Source organism: Cardiocondyla obscurior, linkage group LG01 (genome assembly GCF_019399895.1).
Source record: "Cardiocondyla obscurior isolate alpha-2009 linkage group LG01, Cobs3.1, whole genome shotgun sequence".
Classification (NCBI taxonomy): domain Eukaryota; kingdom Metazoa; phylum Arthropoda; class Insecta; order Hymenoptera; family Formicidae; genus Cardiocondyla; species Cardiocondyla obscurior.
Genome location: NC_091864.1, coordinates 324090 through 336522, shown reverse-complemented (window position 1 = coordinate 336522; position 12433 = coordinate 324090). Strand labels below are relative to the sequence as shown.

General features: G+C 39.6%; 2 protein-coding genes across 5 annotated transcripts in view; one reads left to right on the top strand and one right to left on the bottom strand.

Moving 5' to 3' along the window:
- Nucleotides 1–12433, top strand: part of Mitofilin (inner membrane mitochondrial protein mitofilin) — a 72659-nt gene that overhangs the window by 6927 nt on the left and 53299 nt on the right. The gene's annotated exons all lie outside the window — the stretch shown is intronic.
- Nucleotides 1–12433, bottom strand: part of LOC139106409 (atrial natriuretic peptide receptor 1-like) — a 73685-nt gene that overhangs the window by 53541 nt on the left and 7711 nt on the right. Inside the window, exon 2 of the mRNA XM_070663167.1 lies at nucleotides 10231–11537. Within this exon, the coding sequence (XP_070519268.1) occupies nucleotides 10231–10684 (454 nt within the window). The 5' untranslated portion in view covers nucleotides 10685–11537. The remainder of the gene's footprint in view (nucleotides 1–10230; nucleotides 11538–12433) is intronic.

Below are 12433 nucleotides of genomic sequence, written 5' to 3'. Positions count from 1 at the left end.
CTTGAAAAAGTGTAATGTACAACTTTTTGTTTTATCTATCTATTAATTGATGCGACCATGTTTTGTATTTCCTGTCTGTTGACTTTAACTGTTACCATTAACTTTCCTACACCGCGCAGTTTTTCGTTTCTTAAAATGAGAGAGAGAGATACGATTTTTCTTACTCTGTGAAGATGACTCAGACCGAGGCTTCTCACAATCGATACCACTATAGGAAGCCTTACGTTTCCTTATAACCTTTTTTTTTCGGGCCCTGCCCTTCGAACTCGTCAATCGCAGCAACAAGTGTTACGTTATACGAGAGTTTCTTACCCTCTAAATAAGTAGATACGTTTCGTGGGCGTATGAACCCTCGTGGGCAAGAATAACCGAAAACCATTTCGTGTCTGAAAGCTAACTTTCGGGGTAAAAATTCTCGTCACGTGCTTGCTGGCTTTGCGCAAAAAACTTTATTCCATTATTACTTGCTCGACGTCTACGTGATTTTTGCTGGCTAAGAGATAACATTGCGGATCATCATCTCGTAATTGCTACTGCAATGCGGTCGTAGAGTCTTTATACATCTCTTCGCGACTGCGGCATGATATGAAAAGTTATGATAATAATTGCGTAAAAACAATTGTCGGCATCTCTCGTGACATTTGCGCGATTCCGAATTAGCGCGCTAACAAAATAGCTCACTGTTTACGTACGAAATACCTCAGAAGAGAAATGAAATTTTATCCAGCGATAACATTCGCGTGTTATAGTTAGATAAAGAAAAATACCACCCACGTGAAATTTGATGTATTAGGATATAAAAATTTAATTTTTTTCTCCCCTTAAAAAAATTAAGTATTTTACAACGCTTAATCCCTGTTTTTTAAACGAAACCGATGAGAATTAATTGGCGAAATTAGTTTAGAGAATCGCGGATTGGACACATTTTGAATTAAATCACATAATTAATGCGAAAGTGCATTTTATAATTCTAAATAATAATTATGTACTCGCGCGGCGTTATTTATTTGAGTTTTAAATCCACGAACATGGTAACTCGCATTTTTTTGTAATTTCTTCTGGAATCAGTATCGTGAAAATACTAATCTATGAAGATACCTTCATTTATAAGAGAAAATTGATTATCGCTTTATGCCAATTAATTGCATGTGCCAACGAAAGCGGCAGAGTAGTCAAGGACTTCACTGTGTTAAGCAAGTTTATAAATGCAAATCACGAATTAAAATAAGCTCTCAGGCTATTTTTATTTGTTAAGGAAACAATATAAAACATAACGTTAATAGTATTTTATAGAATTTGTATTCGTCTTGAGAAAAACGCGCGGTGAGCTAGAAAAAAAATTACAAGCAGTTTACTTTTCCGCGGAAGGAAACGGTCAAAGAAATGAGATGCGAGGTTCTTACGGTGAATAGCAAACGCCGGGAGGACATGCAACGAGACCGAGTCTCATTAAAAACTAAACTGCGTCTCCTGCAGTTCTCGTTTCAATTCGCGATGTTTCGTCGCGCGCGATGAGCACGGCGACAAGAAAAATATTCTCAACGTTGCGTGCCATTCGGATATTATACACGGTCTTCCGTGATCGCAACCAGGCGAAGTCGTACATGATTCGCGTTTAAAAGCGAGATAAAAAGTTACACGTTAGATTTCCGCGAGCGCTTCGCACTTCGACTCTCGAATCGATATCTGGGCGGGACGAGCGAAACGTGGAACACGTTCCCGAAATCACGTTTGAAACGAAATTAGTATGAAAGTTTTCGTAATTTTACTCGACACGGAAAACTTCAATGTGGCGGTAGGTGTGGAAAATGTTTCCGCAAATGTGGAGAGAAGTTTCGATCCGGTTCGAAGTCCCGAGATTCAAATGAGACAGAAAAAGGAAATTTCTTTTATTCTTTATGCCCGGGCGACGGCAAAGCTGCAAGCTAATCCTTTTACTTTAAAAATATCGTTGAAAAAAATTGCGGTTCTGCTTGAAACAACAGCAACCGCGGCAGTTCGATTGTTTTATTATTTGGATGGGTCCTATTCAAAGAGAAGATATTTCAATTCTAGCTGCGAACGACAAAAAGAACAGGTGTGCTGTGCAAATAAAAATGCATTTTGCCGACAACCAGTTCGCACTTGTCTTCCCTAATAATTTTGTTAAGCGAATGTGCAAAAAATTATTTTTTTTATATCTTTTTCGTTTTTATTAACGGGATTTTTATGTATAAACTTTCGTTTTTTTTTTTTTTTTATGGAAATGAGCGTGCACGTAACATTTATGAATGGCGAGCAGGAACAACGGGCGTAACGTACAAAATATTCGGTAATGCGTCTAGTATTCAAAAGTAAAGTCTACAAGGCAGTCCTTTTATTTTTTAAGATATACTAGAAACAGAGTATCATATATCTTTCGAACTAATAAAAATATTTTTTCTTCTACGGGGTTATTTCTATCGATGGACGTAAACGAGAAAGAAGGCCGCGCTTCGATCAACGCGAGTCTGCATCCGCGAGCAAGATAAACTTGTCGCCTTCGAGATCCTGTGAAAACAACGGTCGTTATCATAGTATAATAATAGAGTGTATAAGTATATACATATATATTATTCGTTAAAAAAAATATGCTAAGTGTCTCGATTCTTTGAGAAACAGATCGCCGGGGCGTACGTAATTTTTCACGAGAACAGTCGAACTTATCGTTACACGTGTAGAATCAAGCTTGGCTATTCTCGATACCGCATTATTTTGATACATAAAATATTTATAAGAATACAAGTAGTATTACTTGATACAACGGTTTTTTTTATTTTTTTTTTTTTACAAATCGATTTTACTTTTAATTCGGAAAAGATCAATTGACCGTGTTTAATACGAAAACAATGTTGTTTGAACAGCAGCGTTTGAAATGGAAAAGTTACTTACGAAACATCGAAGTATTGCAACAATACAAACAAATTAGTAGAAATAAAATAACCAAGTTTTCAACGTTACTTTAGATACAATCGCATCGGCCGTATTTGAGAGAAAATATTCTCAGACTCGCACGAGGAAAAAAAAAAAAAGCGGAGCCGTGCATTTTATGTTAGTGGAACGCGAAATGCGAATATTTCGTGTCACCGCAGTTATTCAAAATTTATGCAATCACGTTGATCTCAAATAATAACGAAAATGTGGAGTACGGCTTGTCGAGAAATATCTCCGGCAACAAAAGAATTCTCGAGTATACTTGTCACATGCATCGCAACGTCAAGATTGTTTCTTGCGTAACGCAGAAATAAAATACACGTATCTGGGAAACGAAACAGGTATGTACAGTGCAGCCGGATACTTTTATTCGGTCGTCATTCAATTGCACGCTTTAAATTCATCTACTTTCATTGATGCGACCTACATACGTACGTTCGGACTTGCATTATGGAGGAAACCGCTCATCTTTAAATTCAATGAAAAATGAATCGTACTTTACAAATAGAAAATAAATGCATTCGGTATGAAATGGAAAAATTCCGTGAGTTATTATCGCTGCCAATTCTATTCGATTTATCAGCCGCGAATGGTGTTTGCACTTTCCCTCTTTTTTTTTTATTTCTGCGTTTGACCTCTGAAATTATATAATATATCGACAAATGTCGTGAAATAAATCTACGCTTTATAAATTTTTTTTTTTATGAACGGTTGATAGTTTTTATTTTAGTAGAATTTAGTAAAAGTTTAGTATTTTAATAACGCCAAACATTTGGGAGGGAAAAAGAAAGAGAGAAACTATTGGAAGAGTCAATGTGATTAATCCAATAATTCATAAATCGTGCCCACGTTTTAGAATTCCTATTTCGTAGTTCTTTGAAAAGTAGGCCGCTTTTAAAGCTTCTCCAAGACTCGATCCGTCATCAGGTGGACGTCAATTCGGAGCGTCGGGAACGCTAATGACTTCCGCCTGTTTCGATCAGATCGGATTTATTACTACGCAGCGCATAAACACAGTAGTGCAGTGCGACTGCAGACGCAACAAACGCCTGGAATAACTTGGAGACGGCGCGAATTCACCTACCCATAAGAAAATTATTTCCAGCGATTCTGTTCTGTAAATTACACCGGGACACATGATAAACTTGAGGGAATTTATCGCGGTGTAAAATTTTTTTTCTTACGGCAAAAAAGAAATTTGCGCGGCTCAAATAATCTCGTGGGAGAGGCCCAGATGCGCTAAATTCCCGAGCAATGTTGTTCGGCGGTGTATATCTAGATTTTTAATTTTGCCAATTAATTATTAACGTATAACAAAAAAAAATAAAAGAATAAAAAATCGAAAGGGGGGAAAAAAAATTCAGAATTTATTTGAATAATGAACAGGCGGCTCCGTCACAAAGAAAGCCCATTTATTCGACGGCGAGACGTTTGAATTTTTGCGAAAATCACGGGTCTTCCCTCGGTTATGCAGAATAAATCTTAAATATTTCTGGGAATATGTTTTTTCCCCTGTGCGAAACGGGATAATAAAACCAATAAAGTACCGTGGTTCGACAATGGCGGCCAATCGATCCGAATATTCCGGATCAGTCAAACGATTTAAAACGCGAATAACGACGTGTGTATATTCAAGCAGCGCAGATAGCTCGAGCTATATTATATTTTCCACGTACGTGCGCGCGTTTAACGCCTCACCGCGTAAAAACGACCCAGCCAGACACGCGCGATGTAGATACAAATCAAAGTCACTCTTCTGGCAGTTCGGAAATAAGGCAAGTAGAGTTAATAAACCGCCGCGGTTGCGTGTCGGGTCTGCACGAGAATGTTTGACGACGCGGAGAGAAAGGAGGCGCGTCTGCGTGGAATAAAACGCCAAGGAAGTAATTTCATCGGGAAATGCATACACGTCGTCGCCCATTGAGTTTGCCTATTAAACCATTCCTACTTCATCCTTTTTTTTTTTTCGCCTCTCCTCTCGTTCCGCTTTTACCTCGACCCACTTACCACCATGCCGATTGAAAACGTTCGTTTTTTCCCATTTAAACCGGCAATCGCGTTGATTAAAAGAGGAAGTACACGAGATAACCCTTACACGCGATAATTCCCTTTGTTGTTCGTTGCGCGAAAAAAAAAATGCGCTCTCGAAGTACTGAAACATGTAATCCGTCAGGCGTATAATCGTTTGGTATTAACTAGCATCGTCGTTTACGTCGATGCGTACTACGGTGAATTTTTATAAAAATTCTTAAAACGTGGAAAACATATTTCGTCGCCGATGAGCCTCTATCCACATCCATTTTTATAAAAAGATATAAAGATTCCGCGGCAATAAAGTAATCGCGCGTTCAGACGAGCACGTCTTGTTTTTGTAAGATACGGATATCAACCAGTGCTGGTGACACTATCAAAAGCGACGTGAATATTCACATAAAAAAAAACCGGTATTTCGCGACGAATCGTGCTAATTCAGAGAATGAAAAAGAAACGAACGTTAAACGCGCGCTTCGATTTATTCAACGAGAGATTTCTTTCGCCAATTTGACGAGCGACGCGAAATCTCGTTATTCCCGCGATAATCGGCTATCTCTGCGACCACCACCGTAGCTCCGGCTATAAGAGAGATAGATAGGTAACGGTGAAAAAACGAGAGAGCGGAAAAAAAAAAAAAAAGAGAGAGAGGAATGCGTTTCGGAGAGCAATTTACGGCGACGCCATTTTTGCGGCATTACAGCGTCGGCGGAGTGAACTCCAGCGTCGTAAGACCGAGATGCATCTCGCGTACGGACCTCTTATCGCATGCTTTATGCAAAACCTATCCACGCGCGCACAGGCTGGCCTTTATCGCGGCATAAAGTGAATTTCTCTTTCTATCTCGTTGAAAAACTGCGCTCGAATTGCTCCGGCGAGAGATAAGTTATAAATAATTGATAACAGAACGTAAGGACGCATTGTTCTGCGAGCGAGCGTGATTTCGAAGCTCGAGAGCAACGCGTTTCTCACAATTCCTTTGAGGACCGTCTTAAACGAAACGCGAGATTGCCGGAGACGAGACGCATTAAGCGCTAAACCGGTCATTCCCAATGACCGAGGAGTAATCAACAGGCGAATGACCAATTTTTCCTCTTTTATCAGCGTTTTACGGCGCGCTTCGATTTGCATTATTTACAATCACGTGCTGAATTTCTTTTTTTAATCCCGCTGACATTGCAACTCCACGATTTTATTCGCAATATAAGCACAATTGATCCCGAATCGACCGGCAATTTCATTCGAACCGGTATATTCATTCGCTATGTTGCACCCGCTCTTCTTTGAAACATCGCTACGGCAAGGAAATAAATTCCACACGTTCTTACGACCGAACTTACGAGTCTCGATCGCGAATCAAGTGACTACCCTCTCTTGCCCCTTCGAAAAAAAAGGTGGAAGGGCTAAAAGATTAAATTCTCGTGGCGCAATTGAAAAGTTCGCGAATTAACGCTCGACGAAATTAACCTTTTTTTCTTCATCAACTGCTGTAATCAACCTCCGTCGTTTCACGCTCCGGAAAATCTGGAGCTCGAAATCGACACGTTCCATTTGTCAGCGTTTGTTAACGCGCGTTTTATTTCGGCAAGCTCGCCGAAAACGGCGGGAGGGAATCTAACGAAAAAGTTACAACGAGTAGGTAATCTATGAGAATATTAAAGTAAATACCCAAGTTTCAACGGCGTTACCGTATTTAATCATATTAAAGTATCTCATTTATTACCGCGCGAACTGTCGCGAGGTGCCTTTAGTTTTAAGGCTAATGGTGGAAGTTTTGACAAGCCGGAGTCAATTTCTCGTTAGAGGGATACCCGCCCGAAGGGCTATCATTCGCCACGACTATTCTACGTCCGCACTCAAATAATTTTAATATTGAAACGTCAATTAAAATTGTAGGAAAGTAAACGGTAGGAATGTTTTGTGCACTTAGCAGGTTCTTAATTTATTCAATGTAAGTAGAACCGACGGAAAGAAAAAGCAAATGTTTCTTTCTCCGCGTCTCGTAGTTTTTAACATTTTCAATGATTTTCGCGAAGAAAAAAAATGTATACCGAATCGATTGATAAGAACGAAGGTGTATGCTGGTTTAGCTTTCGTTGGGTGGAGAATTAATCCGCTCGAATCTATTTCTCAATAAGATTCGTAATTGAAATCGAGGAAAGAATCCGCGGACAACGCCGTCGCACGAAATTCAAAAGCGATTTCTCTAATTTCCAATTTCGCAGATCGATGGAAAGGTCAATTATAAGTATTTTCATTAATTTCGACGCGCGAAGGGGGACGACGGGAATCGTATTAGGCTTCCGTAAGTGTCGTATCGATGGAATTAAAACCGTGATGGACTATCAATCGAGTATCGAGCGGGAACGTCAGAAAATACGCTTCCTTCGTAAACATTCATAATGAAATCTCATTGCCGGCGGACGAGTAATTATAGAACTCCGCTGCTGAGAGCACCAAGGCAATTCTTCCGCCGTTTCTCCGTGTTCAACAAACGGCAACGAGTTATCTTGCTCCCCCCCTCCCCCACCCGCGAGAATAGTCGGGCGTAGAATCCTCACCGATCGCGATTATCACTCGTTAACGTGCAAACTCGTCCCGCGGAACGGAGGCGTTTTTCATCTGCGATCCACACGCACTCCTGAGAAAGTAAATGATTCGCTTACGAGAGAGAGCAGGGTCAATTAATCCGAAGAGAAGAGCGAGCCACCGGCACGACGGGACTAATTAAGCCGAATTAAAGCAGCTTAACGAAGTCTGGGCGCGCGAGCCGTGGGGTCACCGGGGAAAAAGAAAAAAAAAATAGAAAAAAATACGTGGCTTTGGTTGACTGACCGCCGTGAGTTTCGTCATCGTCATCGTCATAGTCGTCGCGGCTCGACGGCTTGCAGCTGCAAATTGACACGAGCTGACGTCAGCTTTTCATAAAAATAGGCGCGCCTCTAACTACGGGGCCCAATTAACGCATACGGCATCGGGCCTTTAGCGCAGCATCGCCTCTGATTAATTGGTGCAATGACGCGAGCTCTAAGACGAGATCCTCGGAATCTACGGCGGCAAGAGCACCGTGAGAGGTCGATGCGCCTTCTTCGCGATCACTCCTACGTCTAATTAACGCGCCGCTTAATGCATTCGATCTGTCGGGTTTATAATAAATTCATAGCAGCCGCGTCACGCGACGTTGGACCGCGCGACTCGCCGAGACTGCCTGACTCGAGAATGAGAAAAATTTACAGACGAGACTGTCTTGCCGCGTATTTCCAAACATATCTTTGCAATTTCAGCGCCGTAAATTCACCCTTCGATTGACGGGAGGTTTCTACATGCCTTGCGCATCGCCGATGTAATATTCGCGACAGAATATTTTGAAATATTCAAAAGACGTATATATCAGTTTATTAAAAAAAAAAAAAAACTTATTCATGATTATTAATGAAATATGCAATCTACTTCTTTACACCGCCCTTTACGTTTATATAATTTATTACGAAACATGGAAATCATATTTGCCCATACCTATTACGTTACGTTCATCTCGCTTGATTCCTCTGCATTCGTTTCCGTTTAAATGCAAAAGCGGCTTAAATACGATAAGGGTGAAATCCGTTTGTTACACAAATCCGGGAGCGCTTTTATCGCAGGGAATACTCTTGAATCACACGGCGGCCAACAGGTAGATTAATTATATTGCCACATTCGTCGATTTAATCCGGTTTTCTTTTCTTTTCTTTTTTTTTTTTTTTTTAAGTCGAAAAGCGGCTCTCAAAACTCGCGAATAAAAATGGAAGTTTCGGCGCGTCGTTCATTGACTTTTCCACTAAAAATTAAACCGCCGCTCGATTGAGGATGCCTTTCTCACTTTTTTCTTTATTTCTCCAATTCTCTTCATCTTTTTTTTTTTTTACGTTTTTTACCTCCACGATCGAACGTCGAATATCACGAGGTGAAATAAATCGAGTGCTCGAAACAAATATTTGGCTGTCGAGACAAAGTTTTATTGGAAACTTAAAATCGTCGTCAAGAATACAGCGAAACAAACTTCTTCCTCCTGTATATTCGTAAATTTAAATTAAGAAAGTTTGATACCCGCGATAAATAATCTAAAATGATATACGATACGGTTCACGGCGGCAACCTGGACATTTCAAAGCTATCCCCACTGTATTTTGCGACAAGCTATGTAAACTATAAGCGCAAACAACTTAACGAGCCATTTTTCTTGATATATGGGCCTCCCGACTTCATACACGATTTATCGTACATGTCGCGCACCAATCTTCTTTATCAAGTCAAGCTTTTTATAAATCTTTTAACTCTAATTTATCTCGAAAATTTTGACACTAGTTTTCTCAAGGAGTTAGATATATCAAACCTTTTGAAGATCGGTTCTGATAGTGACAAATAGTTTTAGGTAATAAAAAAGAAAATTAAAAAATATATCGATTGAGTAAAGTTTGTGTAAATTTTATTAAATTTTTTAATTTGCAATATTGAAAATAATAATTAAAAAAATATATATATTTATACATAAATATGTAGGTATAAATTTTAAAAATGCAAAAATATGAATTTTTTATATCTTTATAAATACAAATAATTAAAAATATCTCTGTAAAAAAAGGCTCCGGAAAAGCTTTTATATCAAATTAGAAGACATAATTATATAATAATGCAAAAAATGGTGAACATCGTACTTTGCAAGCATTTAAAAAGTGTTTGCATTCAGTAATGTTTTAAATTAATTAAAAATAACGAAAGTTAGTAAAGTTCGATATTTAAAGTTCAACATATTTGACGTTAAGTACTCACGAAACGTAATCGAGAATCCCAGCGTGTTTAAATATCATTTGTAATATTTACCTTATCAAATATTTCCGTACGCGAATTACCATTAATACTTAAACCATCGCTGCAGCAGACAATTATTTGAACGCCACGAAAAAAAAAATCTTTTTTGCGAGACATCATCGAATAATTATTTATAACAAAGTAATCAAAAGAATATCCAGCTTTACGTATTGCGAAATATCTTCCATCGCGCTTTAGTATAAAACTCCGAAGTCGCGCGGCCGATAGCAAACACCGCGTTTCTCGATTACGTCGGAAATGAAGAGTGACAGTCGCGGGGAGAGGAATAAAAAAAAATAAGAGCAAAGATCGGGGGAGGTATAAAAAAAATAAGGGCGAAGATCGGAGAATGATAACGAAAAGTACGGAGATATGGAAGATATAAACGTGTCGTGCGACCTGCTGTCTGATTGATGTAGAACTCGAATGCGGCCAGGGGTCCGTAAGTGCTAGAGCAGTGCGAGTCGCGATGGTCCACTTTGATCTTCCATCCGGGTAGGGGTCCCTTGGGTGAGCTGACGTATTTCACTGCCAGCAGTACCGCCGGTAACACTCTCTTCAGGCTTTGCTCGTGGTGAGGATCGCCCGGCGCGATCACTGCCAGCATTACTTCGTCCTTGGGCCGTATTCGCATACCTCCGTTACATTCCCTTGGGCCAACAGCCCCGGTCGTCATCATCGTCGTTCCCACCGTCGTCGCCGCCGCCGCCGTCAATCCCCTCATCGCCGTCATCGTTGTCGTTGTCATTAGGCCGATATCCGCGCAATGACCCGCGCACAAACCCGACAGGGTCAACGTTAATCGCACTAAAATGCCGTTCGCGCACCACCGCTTTCTCGTCCGCGACGCCATCGCGTCCCCCCGGCGCGCGTTACACTTTTATCTCGACCGGGCTATCTATCTAATTATTGCGCGTCGCAGTGCATTTTCCGGATCGCGGTTAGTTACACGTGAAGTGGAACGAGTCACTCGCAGCTGCTCGCGGGATTCGGATAACCGTCCCTTCCGCATTTTAGCGCCACATCGGGTTTCATTTGGGGAATCCCGGCGGCAACGTGGCTCCGACGTTCGTCGCATTTATCGCGCTTGTCGTGATTCGCATCTTCCGGAATTTTAGATTTTCCAAGATGAGCGAAAAGCTCGACTCGCACCTTTGAAATTTTTTTTACCCAAATTTTTTCTTGTCGAAGAAACAATACGCAACGTGTCTCTCGCAATTTTCACGCACTTGTCCTGCATTCTTGCTCGCTTTGATTTTTTTTATAATATAAACAAACGCGCGTTCTTACGCGCGCAAGAGCTTTCTGCAGCTTCGCGTTCGTTAATGTTCTCATAAAAAAATTAGGATACGTAATCTCGTTTCTTCTTTAAAGCGCCGGATATCACCCTTCGCCTGAGAGACTCGTTGCGGCGCCTCTGTACCGTCCAATTTAACTTTGGCGCAACGATAATTATTAGAAATCCTGAGCATCGTGACTTGACTAATTACAAGATATATGTGCTCTTCGGAAACTCGGCTTCGAGACAGACTTGGAGTCAAAAAGCGAGAGCTGTCTCAATTAATCCCGTTACGCGTGTTCTCGTGTTCGTTTTCCACGCCACGTGGCTTCACTTCACGCATTCGGCGTTTATACTTCTGCTTAGTGTTTATAAAAAATCGAAAGAGATTTTTTTTAATCGCACAAGGTCGATCTTCGTTCTTCATCTGGAAATTTATGTAACATTGAAACAATTTTTTTTTTAATGATAATCGTATCGCTATATAAAACTCTTTAATATTTTTGATCACGTTAAATAAATCAGCAATTTTTTTTTTTTATAAAAAAATATATTTTAATAACTTTAAACTTTAAAGCATATAAACGACTGCACGATAAATTAACACAAAACTCTAGATGGAATTCTATTTATATATTGTTCTATGTTATGTTATGTGACAAGTGCTTAGAAAGTGGCGTTATGCTCACGCCAAGTATTTAACTGAAATTAAATTAATCGAATTGATAAATCAATACTGGAATTTTAACTCTTTAAAAGCCGATTTTCGCGACGTTCGGACAAATATAAATTAATGAGTCTTGTAATTTAATTGTTACAGCAGCTGATTCTCGAGCATGTAATATATTAAAACACACATACATTAAAATATAGGTACTGCAAGCGCATTGTAAATAGAATTCCATTTTCAAATCCGACGCGAAATTCAGGTGCTTCATGAATTTGAATAAAAGCAATTAAAATCGCATAGTATACATTTATATTACATTATATTTCTTAATTAATTTAATTAACCTAAAATACATAACGGAATAATCGCTCTATTTTTAATCCGACGCGTTATTATTACTAATTCAGCTTTTTTTTAAGGAAACCCGCATTAATATTAAAATTAATTAATTACGCAACGAATGACACAAACGGAGAAATGCACGCCGATATTTTTTTCGGGCAAAATTAACATCGGAAAGTCGACTAGGTAAAAATTTATACACCGCGTAAGAAGTTAAATAATATGATGCGGATCGTTTCATCAAACTGTAAAACAGTAATTCTTTCCGCTTCATGCATTTAAGTGACTTTCTTATTTCGGGGTGGGAAAAA